This window comes from Cannabis sativa, chromosome 1 (genome assembly GCF_029168945.1).
Source record: "Cannabis sativa cultivar Pink pepper isolate KNU-18-1 chromosome 1, ASM2916894v1, whole genome shotgun sequence".
Taxonomy (NCBI): Eukaryota; Viridiplantae; Streptophyta; class Magnoliopsida; order Rosales; family Cannabaceae; genus Cannabis; species Cannabis sativa.
The window spans coordinates 27,900,569-27,925,852 of NC_083601.1; the positions used below are offsets into that span (position 1 = coordinate 27,900,569).

The 25,284-nt window shown below is 33.8% G+C and overlaps 5 protein-coding genes across 7 annotated transcripts; 2 read left to right on the forward strand and 3 right to left on the reverse strand.

Annotated features, from left to right (window-relative positions):
* The first annotated feature begins 417 nt into the window (after positions 1–417).
* On the forward strand, positions 418–7,050 carry LOC115700372 (uncharacterized). 2 transcript variants are annotated; one of them, XM_061112743.1, is made up of 12 exons: positions 418–2,095; positions 2,207–2,625; positions 3,181–4,056; positions 4,146–4,559; positions 4,654–4,827; positions 4,969–5,043; positions 5,157–5,240; positions 5,324–5,551; positions 5,643–5,869; positions 5,955–6,078; positions 6,170–6,693; positions 6,772–7,050. In XM_061112743.1, exons 2-12 carry the CDS (start codon positions 2,224–2,226, stop codon positions 6,971–6,973), a joined length of 3,330 nt encoding a protein of 1,109 aa, XP_060968726.1. In that variant the 5' UTR covers positions 418–2,095; positions 2,207–2,223; the 3' UTR covers positions 6,974–7,050. The 2 variants fall into 2 exon arrangements, with proteins under 2 accessions (XP_060968726.1, XP_060968721.1); XM_061112738.1 differs by having other exon boundaries at positions 418–2,625.
* Positions 7,051–7,177: 127 nt separating this feature from the next.
* On the reverse strand, positions 7,178–9,448 carry LOC133036233 (uncharacterized). The gene is made up of 2 exons (XM_061112753.1): positions 8,101–9,448; positions 7,178–8,024 (listed from the first exon to the last, which is right to left on the reverse strand). The coding sequence occupies exons 1-2, from the start codon at positions 8,560–8,562 to the stop codon at positions 7,572–7,574; spliced, it is 915 nt and encodes a 304-aa protein (XP_060968736.1). The 5' UTR covers positions 8,563–9,448; the 3' UTR covers positions 7,178–7,571.
* LOC133033610 (uncharacterized) lies at positions 8,601–9,616 on the reverse strand. Its single transcript, XM_061108564.1, has 2 exons — positions 8,980–9,616; positions 8,601–8,890 (listed from the first exon to the last, which is right to left on the reverse strand). The coding sequence occupies exons 1-2, from the start codon at positions 9,614–9,616 to the stop codon at positions 8,601–8,603; spliced, it is 927 nt and encodes a 308-aa protein (XP_060964547.1).
* A 2,380-nt stretch (positions 9,617–11,996) lies between these two features.
* On the forward strand, positions 11,997–17,281 carry LOC115708137 (leucine-rich repeat receptor-like serine/threonine-protein kinase At1g17230). 2 transcript variants are annotated; one of them, XM_030636336.2, is made up of 4 exons: positions 11,997–13,354; positions 13,528–16,070; positions 16,384–16,773; positions 16,928–17,281. In XM_030636336.2, the coding sequence occupies exons 1-4, from the start codon at positions 13,227–13,229 to the stop codon at positions 16,942–16,944; spliced, it is 3,078 nt and encodes a 1,025-aa protein (XP_030492196.2). In that variant the 5' UTR covers positions 11,997–13,226; the 3' UTR covers positions 16,945–17,281. The 2 variants fall into 2 exon arrangements, with proteins under 2 accessions (XP_030492196.2, XP_030492194.2); XM_030636334.2 differs by having other exon boundaries at positions 11,997–16,070.
* A 1,567-nt stretch (positions 17,282–18,848) lies between these two features.
* LOC115708117 (serine/threonine-protein kinase WAG1) lies at positions 18,849–20,902 on the reverse strand. Its single transcript, XM_030636313.2, has one exon. The coding sequence runs from the start codon at positions 20,542–20,544 to the stop codon at positions 19,081–19,083; it is 1,464 nt and encodes a 487-aa protein (XP_030492173.2). The 5' UTR covers positions 20,545–20,902; the 3' UTR covers positions 18,849–19,080.
* Between the last annotated feature and the right edge of the window lie 4,382 nt (positions 20,903–25,284).

The following is a 25,284-nucleotide window of genomic DNA, read 5'->3' on the forward strand; positions in this document are numbered from 1 at the left end:
CTTAAATAATATAGACTTAAATAGTATGTAGATTTTAACTATAAAACTACATAAAATTGTACGTCTTCTCTATTGTAATTTATAACGAAATGTAAATCATTTATTACAATAGAAATTCTGAGCATTAATTATCAAGTCTTATTTGTATTAACTGAATTTTTTTTTGAACATAATGTTAACGAAATTTTGAGTTAACACATTTTACCATTTTTATTTTAATGATTAAAACACTAAAAAAATATAAAAAAGAAAAAGCATTTTATTCTATTATAAAAAAAAGTGAAAGGTATTTGATTTGCATCTATTTATCAACTACCATCTACTACTTCATTTATTTTAGGATAAAATTAAATAAACCACAAAAATATTATACTAATAATATAGTATATTTAGTATCAAATTTAATATATTTTTATTTAATAACTAACAAAACTATGTACATGTAGTAATTGCAGGTTTCAGGTATCATTATTGGTTCACGTAATCGTTTAGACTCCAAATGGTCACTATTGGTAAGTCTACTTGCCATAAGCCTTCGGAAGTTGGAGAAAGGAAAAAGTGGTAAAGTGTGCATGCGAATGTGATAATCTTTCATCCACTCGATCGGTCTTATAATGTCAAGAGACATGTGTCTAGTGGTTTAGAGAGACTCATCATAAATATACTAACCTTTTATTTGCCTTATTGCCTATTGGACAGTAATAAGGAATAAGGAACGGTTTTACCCTAATGCTACGTTTACTTAAAAGGAATGGGAATGAATGGTATGGTATTGAGAATGAATGGTATGGTATTGATTCCCATACCATTGTTTACAAAATTTTGGAAAGGGAGAAACTAGGACTTTCACAAATTAGGGAGAAAACAAAGGGAAAGGTTCTCCCCCATTTTTATAGAGAATGTTTTTTCCTTTCCTTACTTAATTTATTTTAATTTTAATTTTAATTTTATTAATTAAAAATGAAAAAGACAAATATATCCCTTAAAAATCTATAAACAGAAAATAATTACATGTTCTAATAATGACAATTTTGTCAAATTAAAGCATTCCGATTACCTTTCCTAGTTATGTAAACAAAATAATATGATTCTGGTTTTTTTTCCGGATAGTTTAGTAAACATCATAATAATATTTTTCCTGCGATTAGTTAGTGATTATATGAGACACGATACACTTAATTAATTAGTGATTGATATGGAGCACTAAGCACTACAAAAAATAGCTACTTTTAGTGACAACTTTTTAGTCACAACATAAATTTTATGTGACTAAATATGATTTTAATTTAGTCACAACAAAATATTACTTAGTCACAACAAAATATTACTTGTGACTAAAACATAACATTTAGTTATAAGTTGTCACTAATTTTAGTTTTAGTCACAACTAAAAACATATTTAGTCACAACAAATTATAATTTTTGTGACTAATACATTTAACCACGAACCTTTTAGTCACAACATAAGAATGATGTTTTATAATTAGTCACAATTTTTTTTTTTACTTTTAGTCACAAATTTTGTTGTGACTAAAAGCAAAAAATTTTGTAGTAAAAGTATCTAACACTATTATGAGGTGGCACCTTATAATTGATTATTGATTTTTCATAATCTTTATTAAAGTAAAATAAGTGAGATTCGATATTAAATTATACAAATAACGATACTATACCTCACAAATAGTGTTAGACACGAGTGTCCTTTAACAATTCTTAATAGTAAATTGGAAGGATCTCTAATGACATTTCTTTTAGAAGTTTTTGCACCAGGGAACCTAATTTTGCACTTATTTACGGATTTGGCCTCGCTTTAAATAATACGGTTTTATACCGTTTTTTTTTCAAATTTTTTATGCCACGTATACCGTTTATTGTGTTATTGGTTTTGTCCATATCTGATACGTGTATTACACGTTTATAGGGATATAGCTAGATTTGCCTTTTTCAGTTAGTCCCAATCAGTCACGATCATTTCCTTCTTTTTCTTTAATCTTCTCTCTCTCTCATTGTTCAGTTTCAAAACTTTTTTTGCTTAACCAGTCACGATCTTAGACGGTTTATTTCCTCAAGGTTCTATATATTTTGAATTGATCAAGTAAGATTTCTTTATGTTTATGCATTTCTTTTTTATTTTTTTTTCTGTTCTTCTTCTTTAAGTTTTTCGAAATAGAACTGATTTTTAGGGTTTGTTTTTGTGATCTGTAAGAGTTTGAATGTGGTGGTATGGCTATTACTAGAAGTTCGATTTCTCCATCACCGTCTGGTTCGAAAAGAAAAGATGTTGGTGATGAGGAAGGCAATGTGAGGAAAATGTCTTTGGGTGATGATAAGAGTGATGATTCTGTTAGCAGGGATGTTGTGAATGAGAGGAGGAGTAAGAAGAGTAACGATCCTGTGTCTAAGGATGTTGTGAATGAGAAGAGTAAGAAAATTAACGAGAAGGTTGCTGAGAGTGTGAAGAAGAGTTCAGTGAGTTCTTTGGCGAAGAAAAAGAGTCGTGTGCCTGATATTGTTCCTGATGATCGTAAATCGAAGAAGTTAAAGTTGAAGAGTGTGGCAGAGGTTGATGAAGGAGATCTAGATTCTGAGGATGAAAGTAGTATTGCTATTCCTTCGAAAGCCAAGGTTAGTTTGGTGATTTTTTAGTGAAGATGTGTTGTTTTTTTTTTTATTAGTTGATCAGTGACTGTTTTGTTTTTTTTTTATTGTTTTTTTTTTTGTTATTTTAGACTTTTTATAGGGTCTGTTTTGATGTTTGGAGGTTGAGATGTTTGTTTTTTGTTTTTTTTAAAGGTTTTTTGTTTAGAATCTTTTTAGGTTTTTTTGTGTATGTTGTTATATGTTGTGTTGAAAAGTTTCTATTTAGTTTCTTTTTGTATAGTAGAGTGTTCATAGTGTTTTTTGTAAGTGTTTTAAGTTTTGCTGAATTTTATTTGATATGGAAAAAATGGGAACCGTTGTGTTTATCTGTATTGGTTGCTTGTTCTGTTAAGGCAGTTAGTAGGGGGATTTAAGGTTTTGTTAAAGCTGGAGTGTAGTCTCAACTAGTTAAGTTGTAACAAAAGAGTTCATTATGACATTATCTTTTAAACTGTTCATGTGTTTTATGCGGTGTAAGTGTCTATTGTGTTACTTATTTTGTGATTTTTAATGGTTTTATGGTACACGTTTATGTTGCAGTTGTGGGAATTTTACTTGAAGCCAGAGGAAAGATTTTGTGGTAAAATCATTTTCTGGGCTCATAATGATGATGTTTTAGTAGATATTAGAGCAAAATTGACTGAGAAGCAGCGTGCTATGTTTGTTGCAACTTGTTTTGGGCATTTATTGGATATTCAGTCTTATAAGTTGCAGCATCAGATTTTTCACACTGCATTGAATAGGGAAGTCCATCAACCAAATTCGAAAGAGATGTGGTTTGATTTTGGTCATGATAGGGTTCGTTTTGGTTTAGGGGAGTTTGCTGTTATTAGTGGTCTGTTGTGTAAGGGTGATATTGATATGATGAAGTATGTTGGGAAGGGAGACGTGTTTGTAGATAAGTACTTTAGTGATATGACGGTGACTCATGGAGCCGTTAAGCAGCGTTTTCTGAGTAGTACTTTTAAAGATGATGACTTTGCAGTTAGGATGGCAGTGTTGTATTTGGTTACTAACTACTTGTTAAGCAAACCTCCAGATAAACATGTTAGTATTGAGTTGTTACATTTGGTAGGTTCGGGTGAGTTTGATAGTTTCCCATGGGGCAAGGTTGTTTATGATACTACATTGTACTATTTGAGGCTTGGTTTGAAAGGTAAGAAGGGTGCTAAATTGAAAGCTCTTGCTAAGGCAAAAGGAATTGATAAGAAGGGGAGTGATTCAAATTGTAAAACTTACAAATTGGCTGGGTTTCCTTTCATCTTCCAAGTTTGGTTGTATGAGGTTATTCCTCTTTTTAGAAGTCAAAACATTTGTACTTTTGACCCTTCTTCAACATATAGGGTGTGTATGTGGTCCAGTGCGAAAGAAGTTACTTCAAGTGAGGTAGAGAGGAAAATCTACTTGTCATCTAAGGTATGGTTGCTTTTTTTTATTATGTTGTTTTTTTTTGTGTGTTTTTTTTCATTATCTGTTTTTTGAGTTATGTTTTGTTTGTATTTCAGCTTTCAGTTACTCCTGTGTTTCCTTCTGCTGAGGAGAATGAGAAATTTGATCTTACTGGATTTAATTTTTCTTATTTTTCATTGTCTGATGATGATTTTGAGAGTGTGAAAGTACCTAAGAGGCAGTTAGACAAGGGTGAGTCTTCAGGTGTTAAGGAAAAAGTTACTGTTGGGGGTCCTATGTTTGATGATGTTAAACATTATGTGATGCGTATTATCAATAAGCAATCTGAGATTGGGAGTTCTTTGAAGGAGCTGAGGAAGGATATTGATGATAAGTTTGTTCATTTTGAGAGTAAAATGAAGGCTCACATTGATTCTAAAATTGAAGAGGGTTTGGTTTTGTATTTGGATAAGAAGTTTTCAGATTTAAATGATGTGTTGGAGGGCTTGAAAGATTGTGTTAATAGTCAGGTAAAGTTCACTTTACTTTATTATTATTTTTTTATTTTTTAATTTTTGTGTGTTTTTATTTTAATGTTTTGTTATTTATTAATATTTGTTTTAGAGGTATGATGATCAAAATGGTGGTGATGGGAGTGATGATAGTGGTGGTGCGGATGATGATGGAAGTGATGGCGGTGATGGCGGTGATGGTGGTGATGACAGTGGTGATGGTGGTGACGGGGACGATGATAATTCTGATTCTGGGAAACTTGATGATATTGATGTGGAAAATGAGGTACTGATAGGTTACTTTTTGAGTTTTTATGTTGGTTTTTTATTTTATTTTAGTATATAATATAATGTTTAGTTTCCATTTTAATAACTTTTCAATTTTTATTTTGTTTATAATTTTTTTCATACGTGTTTGTCATTGTAGGATGATGGTGAGGGTAATGGTGCAGCTGTTGATGATTTGGGTGGTGTTAAAGATGATGGTGCTGAAGTTTATAAGGTGTTTATAAGTTTATAAGTTTTTAGGATGATGATTTGGGTGGTGTTTTTATATTATTATTTGTGTTTATAGGTTTTATTATATATTTGTATCTTTTTGCTGTCTTTTTTCAGGAAATAAGACAAATATCAGATGCTGTTGTTAATGAAGTTGTCGTTCAGGCTGGTGATCAACATGCTGAGGATTGCATGGATAAGGTTTTGTTTTTTATTTATTTTTGTTTTATTATGCTTTTGTATTTTGTTTTGTTGATTTAGTAACTAATATGTTGCTTTTTCAGGTTGGTAATGATCGTCCAAGTTTTGATATTATGGGTTCCTTGTTGGCCCAGTCTGAAAATGTTGTAGATTTGTTGGAAGATAAAAAAATTGTTGGGGATGACAATGTTATAGAAGCATCTAAAAGGGATAGTGAGAGCACTGACGATGGTATTACATCTGCTGAGATGTTAATTATATCAGAGAAAGTGGATGCTGTTTGTCATGATTATGAGTTGAAGAAGAGTATGGTATGAATTGTATATATTTATGTATGATTAATTTTTTAATTATTTTTTGATTTATTTTGACTTTTTGTTTTGGGTTTTCATATTATTGTAGGAAAAATCCAAAGTTATTGATTTGGGTAGTGCTGGTACCCCAAGGGATTTGGAAGGTGTTATTAGAATTGACTTTGGTGATTCGTCCGGAAAATCTGATAAGATTGGTGAAACAAAGTATTTGAAAGGTCTACACCCTTTCAATTCTGAGTTGCTAGATCCACCGCATTGTCTTCAACAAGATTCATTTGATGAGTGGTTTCTTGATGGCTTTAATGACCAGAATAAGTATGGTTTTTTTTGTTTTTACACAACTTTGTTTGTTTGATGTTTATCTGTATATGGTTATTCACTAATCTGTTACTTTTAATAGGAAGAAGAAGTTTGTTAGGGGAAAGAACATGTTGGATTCACCTTTGGATTTCTCAATTGATTCTGTTAGTGATAAATGGTGGTTTTATGATCTATTGACGCCTGGGAGATGTTTGTCTGACTCTGTGAGTATTTTTATATATATTTTTGTATCTTTTTTTATTGTTTGTATGTTTTTTTGTTGTTGTCTATAATTTATATAATTTTCTTTTTCAGCATTTGGATGTTATATTTTACTACTTGAGAAAGAAACTGAAGTATGATCCTCGGGTTACTGTTTCTGCAACTACGACAGATTTTAATTTTTACAACAAGGTGGTTGAGTTGTATGATAACTTTGTGAAGTCTAAGAAAAATATTGATTCTGTGCCTAAGAGTAATATGGTAATTGAGTATATGGAGGGGTATTGTATGTATGCTAATACTCGGTGGTTGTTTGTTGATTATGTTTTGATATATGTTCATGTCAAAGATGATCAACATTGGGTTTTAGTTGTTTTTGATATAAAGAATAGGTGTCTCAATGTCTATAATTCAATGTGGTCGAAAAGAGATGGTGACAAGACGACAGGATTGTATATCAGGCCTCTTGCTGTTATGTTGCCAATATGTTTGCATTTGATGGACTTTTATAGTCGAAGGGAGGATATTGACCGGAGCAAAGGTTGGTTTAGAGGGAAGAAAGACAGTGACAAGCTTGATGTGTTTACTGTGACTAATCTGCCTCAGCAATTGGATAAGTAAGTGTATGTTTTTTATTTTTTTATGTTTTAGTTTGTATATTTTTATTTATTTTGTTTTTTTTTTGTTTGTTGCAGTGACTGTGGGTTGTTTGTTGCTAAGTATGCTGAGTTTTTTATCCACGGTGCGATTGATTTACTTCCAAATCCATTAGATGTGAAGTTCTTTAGAAACAAGCTTGCTGTGGATCTGTATGTTCATGCTAAGAAGAAGGAGATCAATGGGTACGAGTCTGAATCTGAGTTTCCAGGGAGGATTGGAAGAAGTGGACAGAAATGAAGGCTTAGGTTTAGAAGTGGACAGATTGGAAAATGCATAGTAACTTTTTTGGATTGTTTGTAAATAGTTACAATATAGTAACTCTTTTGGATATATTTAGTACCTTTTTGTATTTCTAAGACTAAGTACGATTTGCTGTTGTTATTTTTTGCCTTATAATGGATATTGGCAAAGTATTATGTTGGATATATATTTTGGATTTTTAGTGTGATATTTTTGTTGAAGTTTATAATGTTTTGTTGTATGTATGTTGGTTTTTTTTTTTTAAAGATTGATATTATTGAATTATTTATAAAAAGGTGATTCTATTATTTATTTATTTTTTATTTTTTTTACAGGAGTTATAATTAGCAGTTGGGTATGGCATAGGAAGAGTGACTGTATTTTTATGAGATTAATTATAATTAAGGTACACATTAGTAACTGTTTCTTATATGAGATTTATGATTGTATCTTCAAATTTTCCATGTGGAAATCTTTATTTGATGTTGAATTATTCAAACAGAACATACATGAAAAAATAAGAAATTTGGTTGCAGATAGTAATTGGAACGTATTGTTCATGTTTATTTAGTAGTTGTAGGAATTCAATGTCTATTTAGTATCTTTTTCTCTTTGCGGATGGTTCCAATGGTTCATTCTTGCAAGTCCTTCGGTTGTGTCCTCTTTTCAAGCATTGTGTGCATTGATTCTGTGTTGCTTTCTCCATTGCGGTCTTATACCGTTGTTTTCTTGGCCTTCCTGCTGGTCTTTTGTGCTTTGGTGGCAGTACTTCAATTTGTCTAATATGATCAGGTAACTCCCATGAGTCTCGGTCACCTATTGGAAACACAGTTTCTTCGTATGTTGCAAGGAAGGCTTGTTTTGTGTAGAAATAAGAGCAGAAATTGTAGCATTTGAAGTGTCTTTTTGATATTACTGCCATTGCATGAGAACATGGCATTTCGTCATATTGGAATCTTTGACATGTGCATGTCTTTTTTTGAATGTCTACTATGTACGAACTTTTTAACTCATTGACTGTATATATGGCATGGTTTGATGTTTCAACCTGGAAAGTTATAGGAAGGTAACTGTTAAGTATTTTTCACAGGTTATAATGAAGTATTGTTGAAAAGATATATTACCTGCAATTTTTTACTGCGATCTAATTTGTCTTTGAGTTCCTTTTCTGGTCCTTTTGCTAGTGTTGTGAGTGTAGCAAGAGCTCTATTTTTGTTTGTCCAAGTCCATCTTTGAACCAAGCAGCGTAGACATTCTAGTAGTGTGCCAATGGGTAACTCTCTTACTTCTTTCAAGGCTGAATTCACGGATTCGGATATATTTGAGGTCATTGTTGAGTAACGCTTGTTTGTGCTATAAACCCTTGTCCATTTATTGAGGCCAACTTCATTTGTCAAGTAAGGACGAATTCGGTTGTCTATGATGTCTATTTCTTTCATGAATCCTTCAAAATCAGCAAGATTATATGCTTTTGCTGCACAATAGAATGCATCTCTCAGCTCATCTCCTCCTTTTCTAAATCTTGATTTTATATTTTGGAATAGATGGAAGCAACATACCCCATGCATCAAGTTGGGAAATACCATTTTCACTGATTTGGCGATACTTTCATGTCTATCTGAAATTATGCATTGCTCTTCCCGTTCCCATATGTTTGTTTGAGTTTATCCATGAAGTATTGCCATGACGCATCATTTTCTGAATCGACTATTGCAAAAGCTAGTGGAAATATATGTCTGTCAGCATCTTGTGCATTAGCAACTATAAGAGTACCTCCATATGCATTCTTCAAAAAAGTTGCATCCACAACTATTATTGGTGTGCAGTGATTCCAGCCTTTGATAGAAGATGCTAATGCAAAGAAACAGTATTTGAATCTCCCCTCATCATCTTGTACAAGATCTGTTATTGTTCCTACAAATATTACACATTATGATATAGTTAATTTATGAAACAGGTACTGTTTTGTTACTAATTGTTTTATTATAAGTTTATTTGTGTACCTGGGTTGCATTTTTGAATCATGTATAGGAAGCCAGGGATTTCATTGTATGAATCATATGGGCTTCCTTTAACGTCGAAAGTAGCTTTTTCTTTTGCTCTCCATGCTTTGTGGTAGGAGATGGAGATACTGTAATCTTCTGCTATGTCTTCAACAATGTCATTTGGTTTGTAGTTTCTTTTGGGGTTTATGATCCTTCGTTTGATGCAATCAGCAATTATGTCACTTGTTGCTTGAGGATGGTCTTCATAAATGATTTCTAGGGAGCATGTATGAGTGTCATTGAGTTTTCTGACCTTAAACATGTCGGTTTTGCCATGTTTTGATGCTAGGAAGTACCATTTGCAGTTACTGTCAACACATATTATGCTGTAGTCCTTGGATGATGACCTTTTTACCTTGTATTGTTGATTCATTTTTATGGCATAGAGGCTTATGGCGAGTTTCATTGTGTCTTTGTCTTTATAAAGCTGTCCAATTTGTATGCTTTCAACCCTTGGATCAGTAATTATGTTTGATGTGTTCTCCCAGCTTGTGTTGGTTGCTTTTTCAACTTGGTCTGTTATATATTCTGCAATTGTTTGTGCAAGTTGAGCTGTTGTAGGTAACTCTTGTTTCTTGTACATACGGTTCGGCATTCTTTGTCTATTTGAGTTGAGTGGGGAATGCATGATAATTGTTGGTACGATAGACTTTGGTTGGGGTACGAAGACAACCTTTGAAAAGTTAATGAGTAATGGGTATGCGGCCTCATCATCATTTTTTTCCTTATTTGCTCATAGAATCTGCGTACTTGTCATCCTTGATCTTCATTGGTGGTATAGTTGGTCGTATTTGAAGCTTGGATTTCCATACTGATTAGTGTCTTGTTGTTCAAGTCTAACTCACTACAAATTTTGGTTTGTAGGTCATTGTATGAGAAACTTTTTGGTAATAGTATCCCTGTGACTTCATAATCAGTGTATATGCATTTATCCACAATTTTACCATTGTAGTAAAGCACCAATGTCATCAATTCCATTTGTCTGAGATTAACAATGTAAAGATTTTCAGAAAAAGGAATAGAACATGTCTAGTTGAATGTGCATAATGAGGTATAAATGTAATATTAACTTTTCTGTTGAAAAATTACAAATGTATGTTAGGATAATCCTTTAATTACCTCTGTTTTATAGAGAAATTACCTCTGTTTTCTTAGCTTCTTTGGAGAAATTGAGTGTTTGTTGGAGCTGTTTTGTTGCTTTTTTCTGCAGGAAAGTTTGTATGAGGAACGAAGATGTTGTTGAGTTTTTCCAGTGGCGATTCTGAAGATTCGATTGATCAACTAATTTTCAGTTTGCACAGCTTCGATCGTGTATTTGATGATTAGAGAAACGCTATGGTGACGATCGACTTAATTTTTTGTGAAAATTGTGGTGATCGATCTGAAGCTTTTTTGGATATTGGCATGCACGATCGCTGTGTTTTTTTTTGCAGATGTAGGTGTTAAATCAAGGATGTTTTCACAATCGGTTGCCTTTTTTTTTGGTTTGATTTCTGGAATCGAGAGTTTCTGATGATTTTTCACAAGATCGGACCTTCCATTGTTGAGTTGCAGAGCTCTAATGGAGGTTCTGTACATTGCTTCAATTATTTTTCTGGTGAGGTTAAAGTATATATAGGAGTTACTAATAGTGTATTGCTCATCTTTTTTTTCCATTTTTTCAGGGAAATTTGGGCTGTTGATGTCGGTTGTTTCTTCAGCCGGAGAAGATGGTGGTTTCCTAAAATCACGTATATTAGTTTCCGTTTTCGGTAGGGACATAAACGGTATTTACTACAATTAATGACCGAAGGTTATATTGCTAATTTTGTTACATTTTAGGTATATTACTAAAAATTACCCTTTCTTTTAATTGATTTTAAATAATCACATCTTCCTCTTTACCTAAGTTATTAATAAGAAAAAAAGTTCAAAAAGAAAAAAAAAAGGAAAAAAGAAGAAAAAGAAAGTTCTTATTAATAAAAAGAGTTTTGAATTCTTTTCTTTTTCTTTTGAATTTTTTTTTAAAAGCAATAAATAAGTTCATTGAAAATATAATAATGATATACACGTTAGTTAAAAATACTATACATCTCTTCATTAAATAAATACTATACATGCCATAATTATCAAAATAATACTATACATTTAATAAAAAATATGAATTTTCATATCTAGCCAAACAAATTATTTTTTTAATTCATAATGCATGTACAATTAATCCATAAATAACACAAATTAAGAACACTCTTAAAAATCTAGATAACAAACTTGTAAAAAATTTCTAATAAAGATCTTAAAATCATTAGAGTAAGTGTAGGAAACTTTAATAGTAAAATCAAACACAGTTGTAAAATCTTAGTAGCAGATTGCAATTTAATGTTATTAACGTCACACAATTTGTTTTAAAAATCGCTATCCTTCCTCTAAAAGCTCGAAGGGACAATAGTATTTTAATTGTACATAAACAAACTATACATTAGTAGGATGAAAAATAAAAATATTATTACAAATTTATATTTTATTTCATTACAAATAAACAAAATAAGCATCATGTATAGCAACTGACGGAGCAACTTAAATTAAAACCAAAATTCGTATAATAGCCCACATATAAACCACTGGAAAAACTACTGAAAAAACCACCGGAGCAACCCAAACTGTAAATTTAAAAAAAAAAAAAATTAAAAAATAGTATAAAAACAATTCCCCATATATTATATTGATAGTTATTCAAGGTTGGAACCTTGTTCTCTTTCTATTCCCAATTCTTAATTCCCTCCCTACTAGGCCAAACCTTGCTAATGATTTTCCATATAATTATTTAAAGGTTATGCATGGACTTCTACAACTTTCTCTAAAGAGTATGATTTAAGCAAAATTTTACGAAGTCTTAATGTTAACTTTGCTAACCACAAACACTGATTTGCTCATGAATATATTAAAATAATATATAATAGGCAAGAAGTTATAATTTATAGCTAAGCTATATAGCCTATATACGATGGTGGGTACCTTGCATGTAGTTGAGAAAATTAATAGTGGAGTAGACATAACTATAGTTGGAGTATTGAAAGATAAGCACTAGTGAGCCACTAAGCCAATAAGTTCTCTAAGAAAATCATTACATTCCACGACTAATCCTATAAACCAACATCAAACAGAGCTCTAAACCAACAATGGCTATGTTATAGAGTGATGGGATCTGAGCAATTCCCTTGACTTGTCTCTCTCAATCCCACGACAGCCCAAAAGCAACACATCACCTCATCCTAGTAATAACTAATGATGTTTGTTAAGAAGAAAAACATCATAGACGACGACGAAGAAGATTAACAAAACGACAACAAAAAAACATGAAGAAGAAGAAGAAGAAGAAGAGGAAGAAAGAAGCAAGAATCAGAGCACCAATAACGACAGCAAATTGCAGAATCACTTTTTGGGTGTACAAAGTGGCGTTGACTTCTGAATCATCTTTCACTGCTTAGGATTGTGACTCTTTTTTTTTTTTCTTTTCTCTGTATCTCTCTTGTTCACGTTCATTCACATTTTTCAATCTCTCTTGTATTTCTTTTTTGCTGTCAACCCCTCGATTTTGTTCTGTCAAAGTAGGTAAAAAAAGGGTCTTTATTATATATCTCTCTTCCTTATCTCTATTCAACCTTTTATTCAATGCTGTATGGCCTTCTATACCCTATTATTTGTATCTATTGCTCTGTTTTCTCAAGTGGGTATGTCGAGAACCTTTTAGTTAATGCCACCGTTTAGGCCAGAGTGTCTCTTATAGTGTTTTTCTGGTTGACTGATTACTACTCTGTGGTTGTGACTTGTTGGGTTTTCAATTATAACTTGTTTAGACTTGTCCACTGCCTTGTTAAGTGCTCGTAAATTTTCCTACTCTTGTTTTGTCAATGGTTCCTCTTTCTTATTCTCTAGTTTCTTTAGCATTATTATTACTATTCCATCTTTCTTTCTTCATATTTTTCCTTGTTTTTACGTTACATAATTTGGGTTTTCAATCTATGGGATACTTTCCTTTTTACAATTGCTCTTTTATTCATAAACCACTCTAATTTCAATGCTGCATAAGGTTTAAACCGTTCCAAAATTGTGTCTTGATTTGTCTACCTCGAAAATGGCCATGCAGGGGAGCCATCAAAAACCATTGTTACTTCAATCTCTTGTCATTGTTTTCTCCATTATAATTAGCCTGGTAGCTTCCTTAAATGAAGAGGGTCATTTCCTTTTGGAATTTAAAAAATCCCTTTCAGACCCAAATTACAATCTTGAGAGTTGGAACTCCTCTGCTTCAACTCCCTGCAATTGGAAAGGAGTACAGTGCAATGATTCTAAGGTAACTTCTTTGTATCTCAGTGCTCTTAATCTGTCTGGAACTTTATCACCAAGTATCTGTAACCTTCCCCATTTAATTGAACTTAATGTGTCCATAAACTTCATCTCTGGTCCCATTCCTAAGAATCTTGCTAGTTGCCATAATCTACAGATCCTTGACTTTTGTACTAATAGGTTTCATGGTGAACTATTGACCCCAATCTCTGAACTTACAAGTCTTAAAAAGCTTTATCTCTGTGAAAACTACATGTATGGGGAAATGCCTGAGGAGATTGGTAACTTAACTTTGCTTGAAGAGCTTGTTATATATAGTAATAATCTTACTGGTAGCATTCCAGCTTCCATTAGTAAGTTGAAGAAGCTTAAGATTATCAGGGCTGGTAAGAACTTCTTGTCAGGACCATTACCTGCAGAAATCAGTGAGTGTGAAAGCTTAGAGGTTTTAGGATTGTCACAGAACATGCTGGAAGGAGCTCTTCCTGGGAATTTGCACAAACTCCAGAATCTTACTGATTTGATCCTTTGGCAAAATCGTTTCTCTGGTTCCATTCCTCCAGAGATTGGCAACTTAAGAAGCCTGGAATTGCTTGCCTTGCATGAAAATTCTTTCAGTGGAACGGTTCCTGAAGAACTTGGAAGATTGTCCAAGTTAAAAAGACTCTACATTTATACCAACCAATTGAATGGGACAATTCCAAATTCGTTAGGGAACTGTACCAATGCTGTTGAGATTGATCTTTCTGAGAATCAGCTGAGAGGATTCATCCCCAGGCAATTGGGATACCTTCCCAAGCTCCGGCTTCTTCACCTCTTCGAAAACCGTCTACAGGGAAGTATTCCTCAGGAATTTGGGAAGCTGAAGAATCTGCAGAACATAGATTTGTCTATAAACAACTTAACAGGTAGAATCCCTCTGGAGTTTCAGAACCTTACACTTCTAGTGGATTTGCAACTGTTTGACAATCATCTTGAAGGTAAAATTCCTCCTCACTTAGGACTTAACAGTAACCTGACCATTCTTGACATGTCTGCTAATAATTTAGTTGGAAATATTCCTCCACATCTTTGCAAATACCAAACATTGATGTTCCTAAGCCTAGGATCAAACAGATTGTCTGGAAATATACCCTATGGCCTCAAAACATGCAAGTCTCTTATGCAGCTAATGCTAGGAGATAACCACCTTACAGGAAGCCTCCCTCTTGAGCTATATAAACTTCATAATCTTTCAGCACTAGAACTCTTTCGAAACCGATTCTCAGGGCCAATACTTCCAGAGGTTGGAAAGCTGATGAAGTTGGAAAGGCTGCTCTTAGCAAACAATTACTTTGTTGGCAATATTCCTCCAGAGATTGGAAATCTAGTTCATCTTGTGGCGTTCAACATTTCCTCTAATCGGCTCTCGGGACACATTCCTCATGAGGTAGGAAATTGTGTGAAACTTCAGAGGCTTGACCTTAGCAGTAACATGTTCACAAGCTCTCTCCCTGCAGAAATTGGTGAGCTAGTGAATATGGAACTTTTGAAACTTTCTGATAACAAGTTTACTGGAGAAATACCAAGTACCTTGGGACAATTAAGCCGACTCACAGAGTTGCAAATGGGGGGTAATCAGTTTTCAGGCAACATCCCATTGGAGCTTGGCCAACTTTCTTCATTGCAGATTGCACTCAATATTAGCCACAACAATCTTTCAGGTCCAATTCCTGAAAGGTTGGGTAACTTGCAGATGTTGGAGTCTCTCTTCTTGAATGATAACAAGCTTGATGGTGAAATCCCCTCCTCAATTGGTGATCTGCCAAGCCTCATGGTATGCAACCTCTCTAACAATAACTTGGTAGGTGCAGTGCCAAACAGCCCTGCATTTCGAAGAATGGATTCAACAAACTTTGCTGGGAACAAGGATCTGTCCAGATTGGATTCAAATGATCATGATACATCTGCAACACAATCTCTTACTCAGAAACAAAGTGGGACAAAGAAGGGTTCAACAAAAGCCAAGTTAGTGATCATCATCACTGTTGTTGCTGGTTTAATTTTCATTTTTCTTATCATGGGATTGTTTTGGGCGATAAACGGTAATCATCCTACTTTTCTTTCCATTGAGGAACAACCAAAGCCTGATGTTTTCGACGACTATTACTTCCCAAAAGAAGGATTTTCTTACCAGGATCTTGTTGAAGCTACCAGCAATTTTTCAGAGAGTACAATCTTAGGAAGAGGAGCCTGTGGCACTGTGTACAAGGCTGTCATGAGCAATGAAGTGATTGCTGTCAAAAAATTGAAGTCCCGGGGAGAAGGAGCAAGTGCAGACAGTAGCTTTAGAGCTGAGATATCAACCTTGGGTAAGATCAGGCACCGAAATATTGTCAAGCTCCATGGCTTTTGCTACCACCAGGACAACAATCTTCTCTTGTACGAGTACATGGCAAATGGAAGTTTAGGAGAACAACTCCATGGCAATGAGCAAACTTGTTTACTTGACTGGAATGCAAGATATAAAATTGCTCTTGGAGCAGCAGAAGGCCTATGCTATCTGCATTGTGATTGTAAGCCACAAATCATACACCGAGATATAAAATCTAACAACATTTTGCTGGATGAGTTTCTCCAGGCACATGTTGGAGACTTCGGATTAGCAAAGTTGATTGATTTTCCATACTCAAAATCTATGTCTATGTCAGCTGTTGCAGGCTCATATGGCTATATTGCTCCAGGTGGATATTAATACTTTTTGTGTTCATTCATTATATAGGTTGCATTAATATATACATCATTACATTGCCATATGTTGTGTCCAAATATCATAGAAATTTACTATTGGCATGCTCATTCGTCATAGACTCTATCAGTATGAATACATGTTTGACTTACACTGCATTTGCATTTTCATGTCTTTGTGATAGACAATCAGTCAAGCATGAATATTTTGACAGAGAAAATCAGTCAATTTTTAAGAATTGAAATGTATTGTTCTATAGTTGATGTTAGAAGAAAGTAATAAACTACTTGTTATATGATCAATTTCAGAGTATGCATACACCATGAAGGTGACAGAGAAATGTGACATCTACAGCTTTGGGGTTGTTCTGCTGGAGCTAGTGACCGGAAGGTCACCTGTTCAGCCACTAGAACAAGGTGGGGACCTAGTCAACTGGGTGAGGAGGGCAATAAAAAATGCAGTGCCTGCATATGATTTGTTTGACAAGAGACTAGGCTTGGATCTGAGTGAGCAAACAACAGTTGATGAGATGACTCTGTTTCTCAAGATTGCACTCTTCTGCACCAGCTCATCCCCTGTGAATAGGCCAACAATGAAGGAAGTCATTGCCATGATGTTTGAGGCCAGGAAAACTGTCAGCAAGGACTCATTTTCTGCCTCATCTGAAGCTCCCTTAGCAGAAGATGCATCTTCAAAAGGTAAGACAAACCTTTTGGAACCCAATTTACTATATGCACATTGGTCTAAACCTTTTGGAATCTTTACATATTTTTTATGATCAAGGACCCTGCTGCAGGTAATGAAGTGAACTAACTCTGGCTTTGCTTTGATTACTGGTTACTGTGTATGCAGGAATAATGGAGTTGTGAATTAATTCCTTCAAAAGCGGTGGTTTAGTGAAGTTGGACACATGTTGATCTTCAATAACTTCTACTTTCAGACCACGTGATTAATGATTTCACCTCTCATTTTGACCGTGGAGGAAATAAAGAGGACGTTCTCTTTGGTCTTTTTTATGTACTAACCATCTACATATAAATATATATATATATATATTTATACAATTTATCAATACATGATTTGGAAAGGCTTCAAATCCAAGCATAATTAATATGCTTATTACATAATTCACTCACTCAATCGCTTGTAGGCAACACAAGCAAAAATTAGATTTGATTCTCGGATTCCCTCCTTTTCTTTCTATAATATTGTTAATTGTTATTTTAATATTGTTACTGGCAAAAGACATGAACGAAAATAATTGCTCATATTAACATGTGAACGTCCACAGTTCCATATACTATTAGAACACAGAAAGCTAATTATTAAGGGAAGAAAGAGAAGAACAATAATTATCAATTTACGAATAAAAAACAAAAATCATGCAGGAAATTAAATAATTACTTACACAATTATAACGAGAAATATCAGTTAGATTAATACAACACACATTCATAAAATAAATATAATTTAGTATAGAATATATAATTGAATACAGAAGACTTGTCAGTTGTCAGTGCTATTATATTTTTATAATATATAACTTAAAAAGTCGTCTAATGCTGCTGAGGTTTTTCTTTCTTTTTTTTTTTTTTTTTTTGTTAATTTAATCAACTCTGAATGAAATTTGCGTTTAAGGATTACGTATTTAAAATGTTTACATATATTTGACATTGCTTAGAAAATAATGTTGCTCTAGTAACTACTATATAGTAATTATAGTGTGGTAGAATTAGATCACATTAGTTTGTCAAATATAAATAAATACATACATTAATTAATCAGAAATTATGTTAGATTAATAATGCACAGCCCGATTCGCGCTAGTGTAGCTGTTAATTACTTTCTTTATTGGCGTGCACCAGAACTATTCTTATTATTTTTGTATAGTTAGTGGCTGGTGTAAGTAAGGATACATGTTACACTATTATAAGAATATTTGAAAGTTGTTAAACATATAAATATATATTTATATATACTGGTTCTCATCAATTATAGTACATTAACTATATTTATATAAAGCCATGTGGAGATGAGTAGAATTTTGATTCTTGTTATTAATGTTAATTAATTTAATTAGCAGCAAGAGCAAGCTAGCTCTTCATAGTACTATAACTAATGATCCTGTCATAAGTACCAGTTTTAATTATATTTTATTACTAACGATAAAATCCTATGACATGCAGTACATATATAGGGTCCAGCTACACATTTATATACCATTATAAATTGTCATTTTCTTCTTTTTTTTTTTTGAATGGATAAACTGTCATACTTGGAAAATACCCAGAATACAAAAATATAGTTTATAGTATAATTGTATTTGGCGTACAGTAAATATAATTTATATCGCATGGTTTTCTGCTGATTGCTCTATATCTCAATGATATGGTACTGAGTATTTTTCCTAGTTGAGAATTATATATATTCAGTTTTATTAGTGGATACATAAAACTGAATAAATATTCAGTATTTTTCCAATATTAATCCAATAATTATTATATTTATATGCATGGGCATGGCTAAAAAACACTCCTCTCCTCCCACTGCTGCTACTGTGCTACATGTGAATAAATATTAGAATTCGATCTGACTGACATGCCTGAATACGCTGACCAGTCCAATCTACTAACTTTGAATCTAATTTCGGTCATGTATTAATGGATACTTAACTTCATTACAGACTTACACACCTTCTTCATGGCAGGGCATAACACATGATGTTCTGAAACCAGTAATAAATAGTTATTTAGAACTATAACTTCCACCCACATGTAAGAACTCTCCAATAATTAATTAATGTCTCCAAAATTACAACGAACACATCTTAAATATGCCGTCTCCTAATATATTTTTTCTGCCCAACTTTTTTTTTTCTTTTTCAGTTTAAACTGTCCATCATCATAATTATAATAATAATAATATAATAATGTGCCTCTGTGAAAACTCTTGAAAATTATTTTCATTATCCTTTTTTTAAAATAAATAAATAAATAAATTTACAGCTATAACAAACCACCGATTTTCTTCTTCTTGTTGAAACCGAGTCCCTTCCACCACCTAGAGAATCGGCGTCTCCTATGGGGATGAGAGTGTGACAGTGATCCCCTCGTCACGTGACTCACGTGCGTCTTCGATTTCGTCTTCTTCTCCAAGACTCTCACCTCCGCGGGGGGTTTGTAGTTTCTAATCAAAGCCCACTTTACCCCATCGAAAAACGGGTGTCGTTTAATGTCCGTGGCCCCCCTGGCGCACCCTAGCCTCCTACGCGGGTCCTTCACCAACAGCTTCTGAATCAATTCCCTCGCCTCATTCATTCCTTCTTCCTCAAAATCCGGAAACCTCACCTGCCTACTGGACGCTATATTGCGCAGTGTGCTCTCCTTACTCCCTCCTTTAAACGGTGTCGTTCCGTACATAAGCTCATACAACAACACCCCGAAGGCCCACCAATCCACTCCGTTTCCGTGTCCCATTCCCGATACTAATTCTGGAGCGAGGTACTCGTGGGTCCCAACGCATGATTTAGAAAACGCCGCCGTTGGCTCAGCAACAAACTCCGTCACCGTCTCCTCACCCTCCGATTCTACCCCATCACTATTACTACTGCTGCTAAGATTTTCCCAGCCGAAGCAACTGCACTGAGTCCCGGACGTGGAAGCCACGCGTCGGGTGGTGCGCGTTTCGATTAGAGTGGGGACCACGTCAGCCTTGAAGCACAAATCGAAGTCGGACAGCATGATATGGCCGTCGTCTCTTAACAGAATGTTCTCCGGTTTCAGATCCCGGTACACGATTCCCAGCGCGTGCAAGTACTCTAGAGCCACCAAGACTTCGGCTGCGAAGAACTTAACCGCTTTAACCGATAAACGATTACCAGGCTGTTTTCTCAGGAGCGAGTGGAGGTCACCGCCGGAGCAGTAGTCAATTAGAAGACACGTGTAGTGGGAGACCTCAATGTGCGCGTAAAGCGTAGGTAGAAAAGGGTGGTCGAGCAAGGATAGGATGTCAGCCTCGGTTTGCACGTGAGAGAGTTTCTTGGGACTCAGAGAATCCTTATCAACGACCTTGAGTGCGTAACAGCTGTTATTAACTTGATCGGAATCCCTGAGACGGCAGAGAAAGACTCTTCCAAGATTTCCTGTGCCGAGATGACGAAGGAGCTTGAGTTGGCGGAGGTGAAGAGCGCCATCGGAGGAGAGGTTGAGAGCGGTCTTAATGGCGGACCAGTGTGGGTCCCTGGCACGGTGGGGACGGGAACAAAGCGGCGTCGTATTTGTGCTCTCTTGAGTGGTGGAAAGGCGATCGTTGAAGCTGAGGGTGAGGCTGCTGCGAGCCAAGCTGGTGCGAGCTGTGGTTGAGGATGACGTAGCAGTGGTAAAGCTGGTGAAACTGAAGTCGAGATCTGATTCTGATGGGAAAAACAGAGCTGATTCTTCGTCCATGGCAGCTGATACCGGTGACTGCATTGCATGTATATATGTTTGAAGATAATGTAAATTCAATGAGAGAAGTTTTTTCTTTCTTTTTTCTTTCTATTCGAAGATTAAGATGGCTTATAAAGATTGGTGAAGAAGAGAGAGAAAGTACAAAGACAAGGGTGGGACCCAGTAAATTAATTAAAGCTGTTTGGTTGACCCAACTGTTTAGAGAGAGAGGATGGGATGGGGGCGCGTAGCGTAGTATGTTGTTGAGTTGACCAGTTTTGGAATTTTGGATGAGTTAAATTATTAAGTCAATAATATAGAGAGATATTAGAAGGGTGAGTATTATTTTTGTCTCTAAAAAAAATTGTTTCTGGTGTAGGATAAATTATCATTATAATTTTTTTATATAAAAATGTATTTTATAATTTTTTTTTTAAACCAAGGTATATCATAATTATGTATTATGCATTCTCTACTAGTTTTCCTATGCCAAAAATACAATTAAAAACTATTGAGGATTTTTTAAAAATATAAAAAATAAATTAAATAAATAGTATTTGTTTTCAATTGTAAATTATTCTAAACTTTATAAAAAATTAATAGAATATTATAGTTATAATATTGCCATTATACACCAGTAAATTATAATAGTAATATTTTATAATTAGTTAATAATATTTTATAAAAATTATTATATTAAATTATATAAAATTTTATACTTGATATAATATTTTAGAAGGTGCTACTTTTAACATTTTTCTATAAGAGCATTCCTAATAGATAAGCTAAAATAATTTATTTTTTAAATTATAAAGAAAAAATTATAAAATTAAGATTTCAACAAGTGAGGTAAACTTTAATTGTTTTACATATTCTTTTAGCTTAATGAATAGTGATTAGCTAAATATAGAGATAACTATTCATTGAGCTAAATATATTTTAATATTAATTTCTTTAATTTTTCGAGTGTAATATTATATGAATTATTAAGATAAAATAAATAAAATATATTAAAAATATAATATTTAAATAATATAAAGAAAAAAAAATAGAGAAATTGATGTATAATATAACATAAAAATTTAAGGTAATTAAAATATATAAAGTAAAATTTTAGGTGCCGTTTGGTAACACTTTTGTTTTTTAATTTTTTAATCACAAAATGAAAGTCAAATTTTTGTTTTTAAAAAATTTATTTTTGAAAAACAAAAATGCGTTCTGTAACCACTTTTGTTTTTAAATTTTAAAAACAGAAAATAAAAGTGTGTTCTGTAAAGTTTATTTTTATTTTTATTTTTTAATTTTATTTAAGTCGGGTCTAGGTCCGGAGTTTGATTCGGGTTCAAGTCAAAAGCCGGGTTCAGCGCCAGGGTCGTGGGGAGGGGATTTGGGTTCGGGTATGGTCGTAATCTAAAAAATTGATTAAGAAAAAAAAAACTGTTTAAAAAAATATTGAAAGTGATTTTTTTTGTTTTTAAAATTTTTATTTCTAATTATAAAATTGAAAAGTAAAAACAATTTTATAGAACATGTTTTTTAAAAATATTTTCACTTTTTTACTTTTAAAAACAGAAAACTGATTAAAAAAGTGTTACCAAACGCTACCTTAATAATGTATTTTAAAAAATATAGTAGAAAAATTATTGAGAGTGTTCCAATATAGGTCCAATAATTGAATAATATATTAATCATTAATGAAATAGTAATGGAGCACATCAATTGTAATGTATGTAGGTGTGGCTATATGTATAAATAAATTTTATTATTTCACAACTTTCAATAGTTACGGTGCTCATGACAAAGTAGTACTTATACTTTAATGTATTGTCCCCATTATTGTATGACATTATATATAATGTTTGAAGAGCTACGGTAAAGCCGAAAGCTAGCTTTCTCTTGGTCTTTTGGATAAGATTAGAAGACATCTTTATTTTTTATTTTTCTCAGTCATGCATGACTCATAACCCAACTCTTTTGAAACTTGAACTTTAAAAAAGAAAATGAATTTTTAAAACGGTTTTTATTTGGATTCAAATAGCATTAGGAGAAACTTAAATTTGTGCAGAAATTGTTAGATCGATGACAACTCAGCAATGAGCTGTACCGACTAAATTAGTTAGGCTATTAGAAATCAGTTAGAGTTTGTTGTATTCTGTTTAGCTCTATTTAGCTTTAGCTTGCTTGTAATAGCTATGCTATAAAAACTATGTTGTAGTCTGAACTCTAATTCAATTAATCAAAGAGAGCTCCATTCAATCCAAATCTCACTCTACATTCTTTACTTGGTATTAGATTTCAGTCATCCATGGCGACTAATGCTTCCTTTTCTTCAACTCTAGTTCTTGCCTCCTACACCTCCCCTGGTGATTCTCGTGTCTCTGCTTCTCTATTTACCTCCACTCTCAATTATGTGGTATCGGTGAAGTTTAACAGAGTCAAATATATTTTCTTGGAGAGCTCAACTAGTTCCTGCGATTCGGGGCTGCAATCTTGAAGGATACGTGTTTGGTACTACTCCTCCACAACTTCAAAATTTTTAGATCACTAATGAAAACGGAAGACACGTTCTCATCCCTAATCCAAAGCACATGGTGTGGCATCATGAGGATCAACTTCAACTCAACTGGATTATCTCATCGTTGACTCCTCCTATTTCCAGTTAGGTGGTTGGCTATCGTACTAATCATGAAGTTTAGAGAGCTCTTGTAACTCTTTTCTCCTCTCGTAGCATGGCACACATCATGCATCCGAAGAATCAACTTCAGACACCCAAGAAAGGAGGTTTGACGATTTTGAAATACTGTGCTTGAATGAAAAGCATCTCTGATACTCTGCTTCTTGTAGATTCTCGCGTACCAAAAGACAATCTCATAATGAGCATCCTCAATGGCCTTCCAGTTAAATATGATGGAGTCATCAACAGCATTCTGAGTTAAGGAAACTTGAATGTTCAAGAAGTTCAATCACTTATGTTGAGTCAAGATAATCGACTCCGTTGATGGCTCACCCCTGGTGTTGTCAAGGTTCCTCCCTCTGAAAATCTTGCTCTAGATCAGTCACCGTGGTTGTGGCTCCAGCTCAAATCGAGGTCGTGGAGCGAAGTGAGGTCCTAGACACACTTGTGGATCTAACAAAGGTATTGAATTTAAAATTGTGTGTCAGATCTTCACCAAACTAGGTCACGGTGCTACTATCTTCTAGTATCGTCATGGAGAGGATTCTCCTCCTTCCTCTTAGACCTCCATTGGAAACAACAACACTAAGGCTACCTTTTTTGCTACACCTGAGATCGTAACTGATCCAGCATGGTCTGTTGACACTTACGCTACATATCACATTACATCTAACTTCAACAATCTCAATAATAAGCAAAGTGATTATCACGGGTTTGGTAAACATGGTAGCTAATAGTGAGCTTCTTCCCATTATAAATATTAGTTTTGCTTTCTTACATTCACCATCTCATGATTGATCTAATGAATTACATAATGTGTAATGTTTTCCTAATCTATAGAAAAGCTTAATCAGTATCTCCGACTCACTGGAGATGATGACATGTTTTTTGAATTTCATTCTAATGTCTGTTACATCACGGACTAGGCAACAGGTCAACCCTTGGTGGAAGGACATCTTAAGGATGGGCCCTACTCCCTCTTCCCCAGCCTAGAAAGATCTTCTCCCAATGCTAGGTCTTTTGTGTCTAGATTGTTCAATTGTATTTTAGCTAACTATTACTAGTGTAGTCCTTCTAGTTCTTTTCAGTGTTTCGGTGTAGTTCTTACCAACTTTTGTAAGTGGCACCCATGTTTGGGTCACTTTAGTCTAAAGATTGTGTCTCAATTAGCCAGTGCGCTACACTACCATATTCTCTCTAATTCAGGATATAGATATTATGTGGTATTTTTAGATGATTATACTAGGTATGCATGAATTTTCCCCTTCCACACTAAATCTAAAATCTTATGTGTTTCAAACTTTTAAGACACAAGTCCAGAAATACTTTGGTCAGTACATAAAGTTGTTTCAAAGTGATTTGGGTGGCGAATATAAGCCATTCTCTATTTTTCTTTCCTCCCGCAACATATTGTATATTGCAAACAATGCCCTCACATACACTAACAAAATGGTAGAATTAAACATAAGCACATGCACATTGTTGAAAGTAGCCTTACACTTTTAGCTCAAGTAGCCATGCCTCTCTCCTTTTAGTGGGAAGCCTCCCTTACTGCCACATACTTACTTAACAAAATGCATATTCACTAGTTTTAAAAGGTAAAAGTCTCTTTCAATGTTTGTTTAATTCGAATTCTAATAATACTTTCTTGAAAGTATTTAGTTGTGCTTGTTACCCTTATTTAAGGCCCTATAACTCACATAAACTTCAATTTTGTCCTACCAAATGCCTATTTATTGGGTACAGTCCTGAACATAAAGTCTATTGTTTTCTTCACCCATCATGTCGAACCCACATCACTCAAAATTGTCTATACGGGTGTTCAGAAAATAACCGATCCAATCCAATTCAATCTGCAAAGTGTGGATATCCGCACTTGTGCGGATTGGATTGGATTGGAAAATTTAAAATCTGCACTTGTGCGGATTAGATGTTGATTGACATGTAAAAGTAACCGATCCAATCCACACATATTTATAAAAAAAAATTAAAAAACTATATATACAAATAATATTTTAATGTGAAGAAAATAGTAATTTAAAAGTTTAATACATATAATACAATTATATTTCAAAACTTAATAAATCAAATGTATATTCTAATCTTAT